We start from the raw sequence: 19,130 nt of genomic DNA, 5'->3' as shown, positions 1-19,130 counted from the left end.
TATCTGCCATCCCAAAAACAAATTAGGTTTGTCTGTTTCTGTCATTTGCAAATGGAGTTATGATGTGTAGATAATAATGTTGCACTGTTTATGAAACTCCGACCACGCACACCGACATCGCCTGGCTAATAATTACTTTGTCTGCAGAGATACTAAAATCAATACCCGGGATCGACACACGTGAATGTACTATGCACGAGTTTGATATGAGACGAAAATCTTTGGATACCGGGGTAGAAAGTGATGAATATCTCCCGTAAATATCTCCTTGCACTTGAATATATATTTTGAACAGATATGATAGTCGTTAGCTTGCGTCTTGAGAAAGAAGCTTGCGTCTTAAGTCAAAAACTGACAATAATTCTGATTTATATGTGCCAAATTATATAGCGCAGTGTATAGGCCAATCGTGGAGGTAGTCTAAAAGCATATGACCTAAGGCGTACCATACAGCGAGGTCAGTCACCGGCCTAATCGGGGCTATTGTCAGTAACCTTAGTCAGATGTCCTTCGGCCCATTATGCGACTCAAAACTATTAAACAGGTCGATACCAAATGGCCATGCGTGGTGGTGGATTCAACCTACCATGGCGATTTCTGCCATGAAGATATGGGGGCGATGAAACTGTGTAGCGTTTTAACCTCACACGTGTTATTAGACCAATCGGTTAGTAGACTAAATGCTTGTTGGACTAATGGCTTGTAGACAAATGGGTATTGGACCAAATGGCTATTAGACTTATTGGTTATAGACCAAATGGGTATTAGACTAAATAGTTGTTAGACTAAATGGTTTTAGACTTATTGGTTATTAGACGAAATGGTTATCGGACCAAATAGTTATCGGACCAAATGATTATATGACAAAATGATTATTGGACGTAGTGGATATAGACCTAATGGGTTTAGAGAAAATGGATGTAGACGAAATAGATATTAGACCAAATGGTATCAGATCAAATGGAATGGCAAATCCCCGGTGAGGTGAGTTTATATTATAATACGAAGTTTTCAGAATGGTAACTTCATGCAGGGGCGTCGCTAGACCAATATGATTCGGGGCATGTTTTGCCGACGGAAATCATTTATGCCGCCCCTTCCTCAACAGCCCGAAAAGGTTGACCCAATTTTTTTCGGTGGTTTGAAAAGTGAAGAGCAAAAAAAAAAAAAATAAATAAAAGGATTATAAGCGCTAGCGCCCTAAAAACCCTAAAATGTAGGAGCCAAAATGTTTTTTCTACGATTTTTTATTAATGAGTAACTACTATCACATTAACGATAGGTATATTAAGTATCTTACGTAACAACGACACAATTTTGTAACACATTAATATTTTAGATGACTCTTACATTTGCCGACAATCACATGGTTTTGACGACAACAGTCAATTTTTGCCGACAAAATTGTAGATTGGGGGCACCCCCATATCCCCCCTCTAGCGACGGCCCTGCATTTTTGTTGAATCAAGTTAGATATTAAAATAAAAATGGACTAAGAATGAGAATAAATGAAAGAAACTTTTGTTTTTAATATCATCTTTCGTGTTATAGACAATAGGTAGGTTCAGTATTGTATCGCAGTGGATACCGGCTGGGCTGGCATTAATTCACTACTCAAAATATTGCCATGCAGTTCATCCATTATGACAGGATATTGGATATGTATGCACAAAAGATCAAATCCTGTATTAAAATTAAACAATTACATCTGAAAATCTGACCTAAATTATAGATTCATGGGATATCAAACGAATGAACAAATATGTAGGGCAAGAGAACTGCACCCTGACGGATGAGAATGTTTGATATCCTAGGGTAACTTGCATATTTTATGGACATTTTTGTAAAATGTCATATTTTTGGCTAAATTTCGAGAAAAATGACGAACAAAAACCCTTTGGCACATATTTGTTTTGGCGTTTTGTTATTTATTAAGTCCGCGTAGTAATTCTTTAATATCTTCACATTGGAAATTATTATTTATGAGCATTATCAGTGCTGTATAATTATAGGTGAACAAACACGTATCACTTGTTGTACAAAATAATAAATTGATGAATGTTCTCAGTCATCCAGTTGTAGTAACATGAAATTTGGAATTTAATCAAAATATTGGATTTACTATTTTTAGCAATGCTACGTTGCGTGTGATACCATCACACTTCATCAGACAACTGACCCGATGGACAGAGCCATCAAGCCGATCCGTAGCCCTTTGTCACATGACCATTACAGTGGGTCAGTTGCAGTGGCGTAACTACATTTTCATTGGGGGGCCGGGGGGGGGCAAAGGGCAAACATAAATGAGGGACAGGCATGTTGCTGTTTAGGTTTGTAAGCGCGCACCCTGCCCCCCCCCACCACCACCACTGGTTACGCCACTGGTCGTGAAATTGACAATGTTTTATGGCTTCCGACATTATAAATAAAGTCAACTCAAGACTTAAATCCCTGTATAGGCAGGCTAATTTCTTTGATCAAAAACTCAAAAACTCAAAAAACACTCTGCTCCGCCTTAATTATGTGTGTAGTTGACTACTCCATATCATCCTGGTATGGCGGAGTATCTAAAACTTCAAGTATAAAATTGCAGCGTGCCCAGAACAAGGTTATTAGGTTTATTTATACTAAGTAAAGACTCTTTTTATCACATTGATGTTAAGGACTTCCAAGATTTTGGGATTTTGAACATTTGCAATAGGACAAAACAATTGCGGCTTATAATCATATTTTTAATATCAACCATGGGCAAGGGCCACCATATTTAGATTATAAATTCACCAAAATATCCCAGGTTCATAACCACAATACTAGGTCCAGTCAGCATAAAATAACAGCTCAAACTCAGGTTCCTTTTATCAAGCTACAATCCCGGACAAAAGTAGTTCGAACACTTGTGTCAATGTAGGACTGTTTGAGACCGTATTTCTGATATACTTATAATTTCGCTTTCCTTGACATAAAGTCTGAACCATTTCCTACTACTACAACCCTCTCCCTTCCCCATCAATTAATGTTGGATGTTTCTAGGGGTTCATGAAAAAAAAAACCCAACAACAACAACCAACAACATTGATACTTTAATTATACTTTAACATGAAATTAGAACATTTGTTTTGAATTGTCTCAAAGGCATATTTTCCATATCAGTTCGAATCAACGGTGATAAATTGTTCCAAATATGAGCAGCTCTGACGTGAAATGTACGCAAACCAGAATCAGTGTTGTATTTTGGAACAATCAATGTGTTAGAAGAAGGATTTCTGGTTATATGAGACTGAATGAGTATTATGAAAACTGACATGATAAATATGTAGGACTAAGATTTCATAAACATTTAAATGTAAGAATAAGTATAAGATTTTCCCACCTGTCACTTAGTTGGATCCACCCAAGTGAGTCTATTACTGGCGTCCTAATATCAGCAGAGAGAATAAATTGTTCTAGCTAAACTATTTTGTAATACCAGATGCCTTCTTTGGTATTCAAGAGAAAAATTACGCCACACAGAAGTAGCATAATCAAAATTGGGGGTTACAAGAGCATTTAATAACATAACCAGAGTGTGATGTGGAAGAAAATGCCTACAACGCCTAATAATACCAATTCTTTTTGACACATGTTTAGATAAATAATCAATGTGTGAGGACCATGACAACAAGTAAATTGAACAGAACAAACGGCATTTGAGAGCTAAGACTTTGCCCTTGACGTTGATGTAAGCATCATGTCACAACGGTATTTTCTAATTGCCAAAGAGGGCGCTTTTCACTTGCACAATTTTTTTTGAGACAGGCTGTATATTGAAATCGAAGCAATCATACCCATGCACTCAACTTCCAAATTCCCTGCGTCATTAGGAGAAAAGGGTTCTGGTACTCAACGTTTTGCTGCTTTTAACGGGACATTACTAATAATAACGTTGCTAGCTCTTACAATATTTATAAACGTTAACTGTATTTCATGAACATGCTGAATTACCAAATTAACCAAATCAGATGATCATGATGCGATCAGGATTGGACGTGAAAATTTCCCACTCAAATCAAAAATAGTAAGTCCAGTTGACTACAATGCTGGCCAAAAGTGTTAGGACGGTTTTGATAGGGTAATGTAAATAAGCCCCCGACTACCCCGATCAATGTTGAATCCTACCTTTTTGGTCACACGCGCCAAGTGGCACCCAACATTGATTGGTGGGGAAGGGGGAGGGTTGGGGTGTTAGGAAAGGGTTTAGGCTTGACGCCAAAGAAACATCCACTTTATCACGTTAACAATAACGGAAATAAGGCCATAATTTAGTGTACGTTTTCTATAAGTGTCCCAAAACATTTTGGCCATGGTTGTAGATTATAGTTTACATTACTAGCCGGATGAATAATAATCTTCACAAATGCAATCAATCGGTACTTACTCACAGAACACGACAATATTTTAAAAAGTTTCAAACATGTTATAAACTTTTCTTTGTTGTGGCTAAAAAGTTTCATTAACATTTATATGTCGGGTTATATCATGTAAAGATCATGAAAACGTTTTTAAAACGTTTATATGAAAAGCTCAACAACAACATATTTAAATATGTGACAGAAACTAATCGCCAAGTGTTAATTTTATCTGGTAGAATGATTTTCTTGTCATCATCCGTAAAAAGCGAAACCTTGTTAATTTCTTCGGTGTAAAGCGCGCTTCAGACTCCGAGTATTGTACGTACAATATTGTATGTACAATATGTACGTTATTTAATCTATTGCCATTCTATTTCCAGTAATGTTTAAGTTCTAACGAATGTTTGATGACGAAAAGTCGATAATATGTTACATACAATATCTAGCAGAAATATATTATCGATTTTACGTCATCAAACATTCGTTAGAACTTAAACATTACTGGAAATAGAATGGCAATAGATTAAATAACGTACATATTGTACATACAATATTGTACGTACAATAAAAATCTGTATACTGCTTAAAGCTTGTGAGCTTGGCTCGGGATGACGTTCATTGTTCTCATTCACATGAAGATCGCCATTACTGTATAGTTAAATGTAATAAAATCTGTGTTTAAATTTAAAATGCTGTCATAATATCATTCCAAAATAATTTGTGGCCAACATTTTGTCAAAATATTTTGTCAACACTTTAAGCCATATTATAACATTGGCTGAGGATGACGCCCGCAATTTTTTCAAAATTCTGTTTTTCACACGATTATATTTTACATCCTACACAAATCAAGACCCTGGGTTCTGTAGTTTTGTCAAAATCTGAGATTTTAAATAAAACGCAGGAATCGTCGTTTTATTATTGCGATGGAAATATTAGTCGAACGCATACGCGATGTTCATAACACAGTACGTACATGGCGTGCGGAACGGTGATCTACACAACAAAGGATCGTATCGTAACATGACCGAGGAAGTGATAGGTATTGGCGACATCGGCGCTGGTAGTAAATTCCAATTTTCTTTGCTTTACCTAAGTTGTTCGACTCAAAATTAAAAGGGGATATATCTGACAACAAAAGATAACATTTTATAGCAAGGTAATACTAATCTATTTTGTATGAACATGTTATATATGGCTTTAAATAACATTATGTTAAAATGTTCCACAGCAAGTTTTCAAAAATGTTTTTGAATATTGTTTTATACCTATAATCTTTGTATAACACGACATTTAAACGTGTTTTCTGTAAAATGTTTAAGTTCACTAGTAGTTTGACGAATATGTTTAACATCATTCCCAAGGTCCCCAAACTCCGCCATTGTAATCCGGATTGCTATTATGATCAGCGGGTGGATACCAAGGTGGTACCGCTGTTGCATTGTATGCCCGTAGACGTTCCATCATCCTCTTCACAATACCAGGGCGTCTGGTAGCCAAGTCGTTTCTTTCCAGCGGATCTCTGGCTATGTTAAACAACCATATCTTCTTATATCGTGGCTCTTTAGGTTTTATGAAAGTTATGTTGGACTCCAATGGTGGATACCAAGCACATAATTCGATATTGCGATTTCCTATACATAAAAAAAAACCAAAAAAAACCAAACAATATGATTGTATTTTGTTATGTTTAGTGCCACTTTGGAAGTGATGCGCATGTTAGGCCAGCGTCGCATTCATCAAAGGATCCTATATCTTTTGGCATACCTGCCTGTCATTCAAAGACCCTTTCATTTTCTCCCTGAATCAGTCACCCAAAAACGACTTTTTCCCACTTGAATGGCAATTTCCATTCAGCACTGATTTTATTTGTTTGTTTTTAAATATATTTGAAGCAATGCAAATTATGTTCTCACCCGATGACACCATAATTACACCAAATGGTCCATCTCTCAGCTCATGCAAATCCCCTGGTATTTATTTACCGGCAAAACCCTTGAAGTTCTGAGCTTTACACCAGCATCGAAGTGCCCCCCCCCCCGATGTGAAGTGTAAAGCGTGGAGCAGAGGGTGTGGTATTTGTTTCTGCTTGCCAGGGCACACAAATCACATACCAGTAACCAATAGGTATCGGTTACTGGTACACATCAGTAAATCGAACCAGTATAGCAAATATATATAGCAGTAATCGATAGCTATCGTTTAATATTGGCACGTAATTTAAACGTTGTGAATAAATATTTACATTATAGTTACATTACATTTCAAAGTCGTTATATTAAGGTTACTCGAGGTTTTAAAATTAAGGTTATTTTTAGAGACAGCCCGTCACCTTTTAAGGTTATTCATTGCTTTCATGCCCTGAGATTTGGTTTCGCGCCATCGAAATCAAGCTGGCCACGGAGGAGACTACCCTCCTTTGTGTTTGTTCATTTGTGTATGGAGATGCATTCTTGGAGTCTATAATAACTTAGGCTACGCTCTCAGCTAGAGTCCGACGCTGAAGTGTACTAGAAATACCTTTTCTGTGAAATCGCTATAGAGCCAACCGGGAACACGTATTCGTTTTGAAAATATAGCATTAAAATTAGTATCACCCTTGTGGCCCTCGTGCAGTGGAAAACCTAAATTCTTTCATTAAAAAGAAATGAAAATTAAAAAAAACACGGATCTACCTGTGCACCTATAAAATGGGCACAGCAATTTGTCTCAAATATGAATGAATTTTAAGAAACATACGGGATATGATGAACATGGATTTGACGCCATGATAGTAGGATCTATTAGTCGTTTTATATAGGGTGTTTCCATAAACTGACCACCTTTTCTGACTACCTTTTCTGACTACCTTTTCTGACCAGCTTTTACAGTGAGCCCTGTGATATAAATGATTCTTACACTATAGACCACAATGGCCTTATCCCAATGCCATAGTCCAATAACATTAACTAAACAATCATAGTGCAAAATTTGACCTCAAGTTGCAAAGTATGAGGTTTTTGTACCCCAATTTTCAAAGGTTATTCAATGAATGTACAAATGTATTGGAGTTAAAGAACATTACTCGTTGACCTACGATAAAACGCCCAATAAAGACTTAGTCACCGGACCGCGCCGGCCAGTTAAAGTACATGCCCTATCACACCACTCCACGCCATACATAAATTCTCCCAGTCACATTTCCCAAATATGAAATTAAAATTAAAGTAAAATTTTAATTTACTTCTTTTAAAGTTTGGCAGAGGCGGGGTTCGAACTCACGGCGCACAGCTTAGTACTCTATGAGCCTAGCGCCTTAGACCACTCGGCCACTTGTCTTGTTGTTATTCATTTGAAACTTATTTAAAAATATAATCGCAACTTCAACATAGGCCTACCACGTGACAAGCAAAGACAGAAAATGTATTATATTTTGGAATTTTATCTGCTTAAATCATTAATGTGTATTATAATAGAGCTACCATTATTTATATTGTTGAATTCTCAAGCGCATCATTTCGAATTGGGTTTGGAAGATACATTCAGAGGAAATATTGCAATTACACACCTTATTGCCTTTTAACAATAACCAATGACACTAGCACGTAATTCCAGTCAAGCACCAATCTTTAATCCTATTGTTGAAGAGGATAATAAGCTTATACTTATGTATAGCATTCGTAAAAAAGCTTAAGTCTTTGTTTGCTTTGCTTAAATCCTGTTCAAGTGGTGGGTTAACCAACAATTAACAATGAGAGGACATTCCTGAACCTCGTTCAGTTGGCGATGATTTGAAGTGACTGCCAATTATGACCATTTGATATTTAATACCAGCAATGTGGAAAAAAAAGAAATAATGTAGTGCCAAAATAATGTACCCTTTTACGGAAGGAGCAAAGTTTAACAAGTTACAACTCCGCTTCTGCAGTACGAATGTCAGCGGCGAATGTCAGGTTATTATTTCCCAGTCTTGAAAAAAAAATTGCAGGCAGAGGTGGGAATCGATCTCGGTACCTCCTGGTTAAAAAGCACTGTGCAAAACCACTAAGCCAACTAAATATCTGTCGTGAGATGCTTGACATTAATCTTTGATATTGCTGAATGGAACAAATCGCGGAATTAAATCAGTAATAAAAGAAGTAGATTCTTATTTAGCGGCCAAATTGGATAAAAGGGGAAATATTTGTCCCTGCTCTAAAGAAAATATAGGTTAGAAAATTACCAAATAAATTTAAATTAAAAATTGAGATTTTATATTTATTTATTTCACAAGGCGGCATTATCACAGACAAACACTGTATACGCTAAAAACTCGACCCTCATTACTAGATGATGGCATAGCTCAGTGTTAGAGCATCAGACTGGTAATGTCAATATCGTTGGTTCGAATCCGCCTGCCAGCAATGGTTATTATGATTTTAATGCTACGCTACAATTTGTTCAATTTGTTTTCATTTATTTATTTATTTATTTATTTATTTATTGAAATAATTTGATATATTTGAAAGGGGTATTTGAGCAAATTGAAATTTTTACCCCCGTATAATCCTATGGGGTCATTTTGAACCCACCCCATCCCAAATTGCCAAAACCTATGAGTTTAAATCATACATAATGATCAGTACGTCAATCATGAGTGAACACCGGTTGGTCACTGCATTTATTTGGGAATGGGTAGGCACTGCAGCTTGATTCACCATCCACAACATGATAATGTGTGCACATGCTACATTATATACACTTGTAGGCCTATGCTGTTGTTGGTGTATAAGTAATGAGCCTTGCAGTTGAAATGCCTCAAGCTTTTAATCCGATATGCAGATTATCTATTTGTTTTCATGAATTGGAAGACATTCTTTGATGTATTACTGAGCTCAATGATCTGAAATTACTGGAGTGTGAGGTCAGCATAGTATTTTATTAACAGAAAGTATAGAGGCCCTGCATGAAATTATCGATTGGCTCCAAACAAAGGATTTGAGCCGGTGTCCTTCACCGTAGTTATGGCGGAGTGCAGTCCATTCAATCAAATGTTGTCATCAACCTATTTGATTGCAATCATGCTTTTGTTGAATGCATTTGAGTAGTCCGCCATATTTACGGGATGATATGTCACATGCAAGGCCTCTATTCGCTACTTGCACAGTTCCGCCATTATGCACTATGTGCGGGAGAGCCTCGAACTGGCAGCATACATGAATGGGAATTGAACTAGTCATAACGTTCTGTGTAAGGTTACATAATTCTTCCTTTCATGTATGCTGCCAGTTCGAGGCTCTCCCGCACATAGTGCATAATGGCGGAACTGTGCAAGTAGCGAATTCTCAAATTCATTTCCTAATGTATGTGAGAATGATACAATAATGACATGATGAACATAGTCATTGATGCATCAGTTTTAAAATAGACTAGGCGGTTACCATATTTGGCGGTTCTCGCCTGGGCGCGATTACCAGGCTGATGGTGACATGCCCATATGACAGTTTTACTAATTTGACCTCAGATGACCCTGGCGACCCCAAAATGACCTTCCGAAATTTGGCTCTAAATGTTAACTGTACCCACCAAGTTTCATGCCCATACGACAGTTTTAGTAATTTGACCTCAGATGACCCCTGGGTGACCTTGGATGACCCCAAAATGATCTAAACTTATAATTCTAAATGTTGACTGTACCCACCAAGTTTCATGCCCATATATGAGTTTTTACTAATTTGACCTCAGATGACCGTGGTGACCTTGGATGACCCCAAAATGACCTACAAAAAATGTTGTTTTAAATGTTGACTGTACCTACCAAGTTTCATGCCCATACGACACTTTTTAGTAATTTGACTTCAGATGACCCTGGGAGCGGACCCCGGTGTCAGATGACTTTAAAACGAACATAAACATCTTCTTGACAGGACAGAACTACACCCACCCACCGAGTTTGAGCCCCGTACGACCTAGTTTCATGCCCATATGACAGTTTTTAGTCATTTTACCTCAAATGACCCCTGGGAGGGGGCCCCGAGGTCGGATGACTTAACGAACATAAACTTCTTCTTGCCAGGACAGAACTACACCAACCCACCGAGTTTAAGCCCCGTACGACCTACGACGGCCTCACATTAGCAGTCACAGACAAAACCTAAATCTACAGAATATATCCATTACTCGTCTCGAAAGAGCTCAAAATAAATAATTTTTCTTGATGTCCTTTAACATGTTTCCATAGTTAACCATCGTTAGCCATGGATATCTATGCTGTAGAACCATCAACGAGTAATGACTGTGCATTAATAGATGAGAATGTTTTGGATCCTAGTGTTTTACACCATAATCATAGACAGTCATGCTGGGTGATAATTAACAAGCTTTTCTCTGGGACTTGTTAATAGATAAACAACATTTTTAAGGGTACATGGTTGTTATTTCTTTCTCACTTAAGATTATTTATTTGTACCTTTTGCTTGTCGAGTATCCTTTGATTTTGTTTTGTTTAGTTTAATACAGTTTTGCTTGTATATTTAATGTCTTGGATGCACCATCGGATCGAGTGCCACTGATGTCAAAGCAATTTCCAAATAAAAACTTGAAACTTAAAAACTACAACACTTCATGGTAAATGAAATTATTTAAAACAAATAAAATGAAATTTTGCACACACATCCAATTTTCCTGACTTCATTCGAACGAGTGCTCCCTAGTGTTACCCTCAGCACTTCCCTGTTCAGACTTTGTCGGTCTGATGGACAATTAAGGGTATACAATGTATTGTTGGTCGAAGCAGCAGAGAACAAAGTTAGACATGTCCACATTGCTTATTATAGAGGGCGACATTCAATGCAAAAAGTTTGGACCACAGTAGCTCACAGTCAATGGCTTAACTGTGTAATCCCCATAGGGAAATACAAAAATTTGAAATTTCGACACCAGAAACTTGACGACGTAGTCTAAAAAGTGCTGGTACTTCATCCTTGATACAGAAGTCAGCATGCAGTGAAAGTTAGATTTTATAAAATAAAATAGCCTTTGTTTAAAATGGATCATCGTGGTAAAAAATGATGCATTACATGCTTTTTTTGTACAGTAAGTCATTGGAAGGCATTGTCAATGATGGTCGCAGAAAAGTGCCTTTTTAAAAAAAACCAGACATTTGCCCATAACTTCGCTAGTTTTTGACCTACAGACATGGTTGACCCCTCATTTTTTAAGTTAAATAATCACCTTTCTAACAAAGTAGTTCACAGCACCTTGCAAATGGTAGTGAGCTTTAGCAAAACCTGCATTGCTCAATAAGCCCACTCGGCATTGGAAGTTTGCAATGCATTGTGGGACACATTTTGCAGCTTTGGGACACTTTGTCCTTTGACCTATTGGGAAAATTCAGAAAAATTGGGGTTTTGAGCGTACAAAATATAATTTAAAACGTGTTACTAGAAAAAAAAAAACCAAAAATTTGATTATTGTATAAATTAATTATTTTATTATTTATAATGATAACATTATTACAATAATAAATTAATGATTACAGCAATTTTCCAGATATGTCAGAGGTCAAAGTGTCCCAAAAAACCTGAAAGTTATGGCGATTGGGCTTATCCATAGCTAGCGTGTAGAATAATTCAAATATCACAGATATACTTTTGTAGGTCCTGTGGTTCTTGAGTTATGTTGTAGAGAGGGCTGAAACAACAACACTTTTGTAAAACGTACATAACTCATAAACAATAAATTAAGCAAGTTTTCCAAAGTATATGATTTGTATAATGAACTTCTGCAAAACACCAAAGTGTTATTTTTCAATAATTGATTCAGATAAATGAAAATCTGCTTCGACCAACAATACCTCGTATACCCTTAAACCCATATTCACATTCATGCTGCACACAGGGCATGTTTGACCATAGGCCTGAATGTGACCTTGTGAAGTGGTAATTGTGTTTAGTCTATTGATTATTGACCCAGCACCTGAAATGATAACTGTCTCCTCTCTAAACTGAGAAGTTAACTGCCCTGTGAAAAACCATGGAAGTATGGAAAAACAAAACAAATTTCACTTGATAATTTCAATTTTATGTCACTTAACATCCAGAATGGTACAACATTATTGTGCAAAGTGTAAAGATAATAACAATGAAGCAAACATCAAAATAATGTCAAATAAGATTGTCAAAAAAGATGGTCAGCAAAGGTGGTCCCCGGGGGGTACTCAAGTTTGGTTTTGGTAGGGACGTGCCGCTGAGAATTTGAAAGTGGACCCATAAATATACCAATTTTTCAAGAAATTTGGACCCATTGATATACCAAAAGTCAAAATTTTCGGCCGAATTTAACCCAAATTGTCCTAGTTTTTACAAATTTTCCCAAAATTTTGGGAAAATTTTGAAAATTTTTGCTAAATTAACGAAAAATTCATCCCATTCATATACCAAAATAGGCTTTGAAAAAGGGGTCATTGATATACCAAGAGGCTGAAAATGCTACCCATATTTGCGGCACGTCCCCGTATGGTCATTTGTACTGAGAACCCCACCCCCCCTCCCGGGAGGTGGTCAGAAAAGGTAGTCAGAAAAGGTGGTCAGGTTATGGAAATTTCCTTTTATATACAATGTATATACCGTATTGTCATAACACCAATATTTGTCATAATATATAAATGTGTAGTTCATATGCACAAACGAATACTGATCTTTATGATATTCAGGTTTTTGTACATCACATATGACATGTCACATAGGAGGTCATACGCCATTAAAACTCTATCAGTATTAGGGCGTTGTTCAGTGAACTCACCGGATTGCTATTCTAAGCAACGTACTGAAGGGTCTGTTGTTCTATTGTGTCCGATTTGAGCGCTGACATATTGGAAAATGTTGCCAATCAATATTCATAAAGTCGTGCGATCGACACCTACAGCTGGTCAATTGGGCGACTTTATTGTTAGGTGCTTTTATTCATACATTAGGCGTATCGAGCTGCATCGGTTGGTCCACAATATAGTATTATTATAGGCCTACAAGTATTATTTGCTTGTCACGGGTGGGTGACCGAGCCCAAAACTGAATGTTTGGTCCATGGGAAGGGAGACGATAAAGCAGAAAGTCACTCGAATCCGCATCCGAGAAATTATCGCGTAGTGAGTGCATAACTTGTAAGTGTGTTATATTACGTGTGCGTGTACGACTCTCATGGCGCGATACCGTGCGTATAACGCGATGCAGACTGCGCGCCAAAAGGAGATCACATTGAAACGCATCCCGGGAATACCTTTTAATCCCATTTCTCTCGTAGAGTCATCCATTATTTAGATGTTCGTACTATATAAAGTCTGTCTCTTCTCAAGACCAACGCCATGTTGGATTTTGTAGTGGCAGACTCGAATCAGTGCGTTTACGTGGTTGCGTCACCAACGTGCGGACAAAACACCCTTCTACGCGTGTGTATACGCCCCGCGGGATTAGATTTTGAATCTGCTAATACGAAATCCAACATGGTGTTACTTTCAACTTGAGACGAGACACAGTATAGAGACGCATAAGTGCACAAGTCTAGGAGGCATTAGATTCACCAGAAATGGCAATGAGCACTTTATGCGAGTACTGTGTAAAGGGCTCAAGTTAACCCGTGGATAATTAATATGTTAATCTTGATACTGACCGTGGCGAAAGACACATAGGTTTCCAAGTAACAATTTCCAATGACCCATCCGTAGAGCTGCTCTTCCCGTTAAGACGGGCTCAAGATATGAAATAGGATCAATGCCGTGAAGAAGCTCCTTCCTTGGAGAGGTCCTATTGGTGCTGTATCAAATAAATTGATGACATTTAATCTAACGTCATCAAAGAGATATTAAACATTGAGGCCCGGTTGCACAAAACAAGTTAGACCACGTTCAACTTTAAACCTGGTCTAAACATGGTCTAAACAATGACTAACAACAAATAATACTGACTTCACATGCTTACTTGTTACTTACGGAGAGCAAAATAGTAAACTTCTGGATTATTTCGCTATACGCCGGACAGACCAGGTTTAGCTTTAGACGTGCTTTAACATGCTTTGTGCATACAGACCTGAGGTTCGGAGCCATTTACATGACAAGTAGAATTTTTCAATTTTTTAAATTACTGTACACAAATAAATCTACTGTATCAATTACAGACTTGACATTTAATATGGAACATTTTTTTGCAAAGTTCCAAGACTGGTCAGGACGGAGTCTGCATAGACCGCACGGGCTAAATATTAATTGGGGTGTGTCGGAGATGGTGTAAAATAATTGTTTGATTTAAAATGTGCTTTCGATATATTTACATTATGGTGCGCATAATGTAGTGAATTTCCCTAAAATGGCTGATATAGGAAGGATGAATTTGAGATTTGTGGGGGACACAATTTCGGACTTTATGTAACGTGGTTCTGTTATTATCAAATTTATAGGGGTTTGAGGTGATATTTCTTAAACTTCGTCAGCAACTTGGCATTCACCACAGCTGAAATACACTTACAATGTACCAAGTTTTTGAACAGGGGAGGAGCTTGAAAATAGGGCTCTTAAAAGCTGTACGTACTCAGAAAGATTGAATGGCCCCTGGGGTCAAATGTTATAAACTTACGGTACCAAAACAACTGTGCGGATTCCTGGTTGTCCAATAAACTCACACTGTTTCTTTGTGTACAGTAAGTTTAAAACATTTGGTCCCAGGTGACCATTCAAATTTTCTGAGTGCATACCACTTTATAGAGCCATATTTTGTAAAGCTCCTCCCACTTTCAAAACTGGTATATCATAGGTGCATTTCAGTTCTGACGAACACTTATTGGTACTTAGGTTCAATAACATTGCCTAAAAAAAAAAAAAATTTGATAATATCAGAATAATGTTGCTCAAATTCAGAAATTTTATCCCTACAAAACTCAAATTCAGTCTCATTAAATCCGCCATTTTAGGCCAATTTACTACATTATGAGCGCCATAATGTAAACTAATGGAAAACACATTTTCTGTCAAACAATTATTTTACACTATCTCCGACACACCCCAATTATTTTTAGCCCGTGCCGTTTATGCAGACCTCTACCAGACCAGTCTTGGAATTTTGCGAAAAACTATTCCATATTAAATGTCAAGTCTGTATTACAGGTGGGAGCCTTATTTCACTCCCCTAATCACTCGATGTACTTTGCTTACATAATTGCCTTCCATACATCAATACCATCTATTGGTTTCGTCATGTTGATGTCTCCTCCAGCTAAGCCTGAGAGAATGGTTGGGAACCAATCAGTGACGTGGATCCACGCATGGCTAGTGGTACCTTTCATTTGATCAGGTAATAACGGACTATGAATAAATCCAACTCCACGGACACCTCCTTCATAAAGAGTGTTTTTGGATCCTCTGAAAGGCCAATTGTTTCCAGAATATTGAACAGACCCACCATTATCTGAAAGGCAGAAGTCACATTAACGTAATTCAGGCATAGCAGATAAATCATCCCCATACATTGCATCCTCGAAGTGACTCGACTCGATCGAGACTCAAATGACTCGGACGCGACCATAAGTGACTAGACCGTTTGACTTGACTTGCATTGAATGAGAATTAAGATACGAGGGCCGGTTAAAAAGTTCGTAGAACTCGGTATGCTACTTTGTCGCACGGTATTGAATTTGGTCTCATTTGAAAGTTTGTTCCTTCAAAACATTACTGCAAAGATATATAGATTTTTGCATCATTGTATGTGGGCAGGACACTCTTCAGATGAAGCACCTAGGTTTCATTATCATTGAGGTATAGGACTTTTTATTTTTTCGGAGAAGAGCAGGTAGGGCAACTACTTGATTATATTTCTACATGTTCATACTACCTACTCTGACAATTTTAAAAATTTTTGTTCCTAAAATGGGGCTTATAGCGCCCTCAACGGGCACTCTCTCCATAGGGCTACATGTAAAGACCGCCCCTTAGTCTCTTTTGCAGACTTGCAGCACCAAGACTGCAAAAGAGACTAAGAACAAAATTTTTTTTCATATTAGACTTTAAAAAATCTATTTTTTTTTCAATTGAGCACAATCTGGCAGTTGATGTTGTTGTTGCAAACTGTGCGCGCAGTAATAAAACAATAATTTGTTTTAAATATTTTGTTTTTCTGATGACTTGCAGTTAATGTAAGATTTCTATTTGTGTGGCTATAGTGTAAATGATGATGATGACGACGACGATGATGATGATGATGATGATGATGATGATGATGATGATGATGATGATGATGGTGTAGATGATGATGATTATGATGATGGTGTTGTTGTTGTTGTTGTTGTTGTTGATGTTGATGATGATGATGATGATGATGATGATGATGTTGATGTTGTTGTTGTTGTTGTTGTTGTTGTTGTTGTTGATGATGATGATGATGATGATGATGATGATGATGAGTCGTGATGGTGACGATGATGGCAGTGATGAAGGATTTAATTTAGTAATAAATTTTCAACCCCCTTCCCGCAACCACCCAGTCAATGTTGTTTTGATACTGAGACAGGACCGGACAATTGGTCTAGTATTGGCTCCAACATTGCTTTGGGGGGGGGGGAGGGGGTTGCAAGCAATATGAAACATTAATGTTTGCCACTCATGTTACTTGTAATGTTTAAACAAAGAGCACGTTTCTATGGTATCACTCACAGTAACCTGCTTACTTCTCATGTATGTTTTTGCTTAACACGTGTGCTATGAGCCATCATCTCCAAATACACAGTTCAGTGACCTCGAGGCCTCCATTCAAGAAGAAAGTAAACCTGCTGTTATAGAGGATGAGGCCCACGTGCCAAGGCCAAATCGACTTTTACAATGTTTATTGAAGAGATAAAATATGCATAATCTTAGTTTGCGAGAAGATAAGAGGTCAAATTTGTCCATGTTAAAGATTGAATTACATGCTAGGCATGTTTGTTCCTCTTTGTCGTTTGTGTATTAATTATCATCATCATCATCATCATCATCATCATCATCATCATCATCATCATCATCGTCATCATTATCATCATCGTCGTCGTCGTCGTCGTCGTCGTCATCATCATCATCATATCATCATCATCATCGCCTTCATCATTACCTGACTACTAGCCACAAACCCATACCAAGGAAAATAAAATATCAATTTTGCTGCAAGCCCTCAGAGAAAATTAATATACAAATATTTAAAATCATGTTTTATTACAACGTATCTAATAGTAATAGTAATTTACACACAACCATGACAACTGCTAAATTAAGCAAAAATGAAAAAAATATAGACTATAAAAAAGTCTATAATGAAAATAAATGTTGTTATTACAGTTTGCATATCTGAAGTCAGATGATTGCACATACTAAGCTAGCTTAATATTAAGTATGGTTTCATATTTATCAAAAGGCTTATCACCATGCTCGAGTAAGTATAAGTTCATACTTATAGCAGAAGACATCATTGACTAAACACATTAATATTGCTATCTTCAGTAGACGAAAGTTCATACTAATTATTGGTTTGAAGAAAAAAATGAAAAACTTGCTGTAATTTTTTACTTTTGCCTGGAATAAATTGTTCAGGGTAAGAAACAAGGAAACCCACACACACAAAAAAATGCACAAAACTCTCTTCGAGATTCGAACTACGGCCCTACCGATATAAAGACCTGTTCTAAACCACAAGACCACAACACACGTTACGAAAACGATTACAAAATACGTATACATACGTATGAAACTCGGGCTTCTATCATAATAAGAAATTAAAACAAAGATTTGAGATAGCCCTTATGATAAATACTGTAATTTACCACGGTCTCCTATTATTATATTGAGCTAAATGTATATATTGAACCATTTGAAGCGGTCTTCCACGGTCATCCACGGGGTATGAATAAAGAGTATACCAATCAAGACTTTATACAGTTTTCATGGCAGATCGTCACACTCAATAGGGGCTGTGGTGAATCGTGGAAGATCGATAAACAATAACTGTTATCGTGTGTATTGTTTCAATTGAATTACATGTCTTCCTCGGTAGCTTAGTGGTTAGCATCAGACGCTGTCAATACGAGATCGCGGGTTCAATTCCTGATAGCAGCATTTAGTTATTTTTTATTTTTTCTTTGATAGGTCTAGGGTAAGATTTTTTTATAATGAAAATAAACTTTTATTATTATTTCAGATGAGCAAAAGGATAATTTATTTTATTGTTTTATGTTATTAATTAGTTTTAAAATGTTTTTGTAGGTGATCTGACCTTATATAAAAGGCTAATGGTATACGCGAGTTATAAATATGTTTAATAAGGAAATAAATATAATTATTAGGTCTTGATGATGCTGAAGCTGATGATGATGATGATGATGATGATGATGATGATGATGATGATGATCATCATCATCATCATACTAAACAGGAGGATTCGTTCAGTGTGCATATATCTGTAGGGGATGTACGCGTATGTGAGCTTTCATATAGAGTTAAGTGCCCTAACCTGCCCCAAGCACTAAGTATGATATCATACTTATCGAAAGGACGATACACACACCATTTCCCTAACAAGTATGTTTTCATATTTATAGCAGAAAACCTACTTGGCGCATGCCTATATTAAATCATACTTATTTTACAGTTTGCATATCTGAAGTCAGATGATTGCACATACTAAGCTAGCTTAATATTAAGTATGGTTTCATATTTATCAAAAGGCTTATCACCATGCTCGAGTAAGTATAAGTTCATACTTATAGCAGAAGACATCA

At 37.0% G+C, this 19,130-nt stretch overlaps 1 protein-coding gene across 1 annotated transcript in view; it reads right to left on the bottom strand.

Annotated features, from left to right (window-relative positions):
- Positions 1–3,139: 3,139 nt before the first annotated feature.
- LOC140170791 (arylsulfatase J-like) overlaps positions 3,140–19,130 on the bottom strand; it is a 24,482-nt gene continuing 8,491 nt past the window's right edge. The window contains exons 2-4 of the mRNA XM_072194012.1: positions 15,547–15,799; positions 14,013–14,155; positions 3,140–6,022 (exon numbers count right to left, since the gene is read on the bottom strand). Of these exons, the coding sequence (XP_072050113.1) occupies positions 5,742–6,022; positions 14,013–14,155; positions 15,547–15,799 (677 nt within the window). The 3' untranslated portion in view covers positions 3,140–5,741. The remainder of the gene's footprint in view (positions 6,023–14,012; positions 14,156–15,546; positions 15,800–19,130) is intronic.

The sequence above is a fragment of the Amphiura filiformis genome, chromosome 15 (genome assembly GCF_039555335.1).
Source record: "Amphiura filiformis chromosome 15, Afil_fr2py, whole genome shotgun sequence".
NCBI lineage: Eukaryota > Metazoa > Echinodermata > Ophiuroidea > Amphilepidida > Amphiuridae > Amphiura > Amphiura filiformis.
The sequence above is the reverse complement of the archived record's forward strand: the minus strand, read 5'-3'. Positions and strand labels throughout refer to the sequence as shown.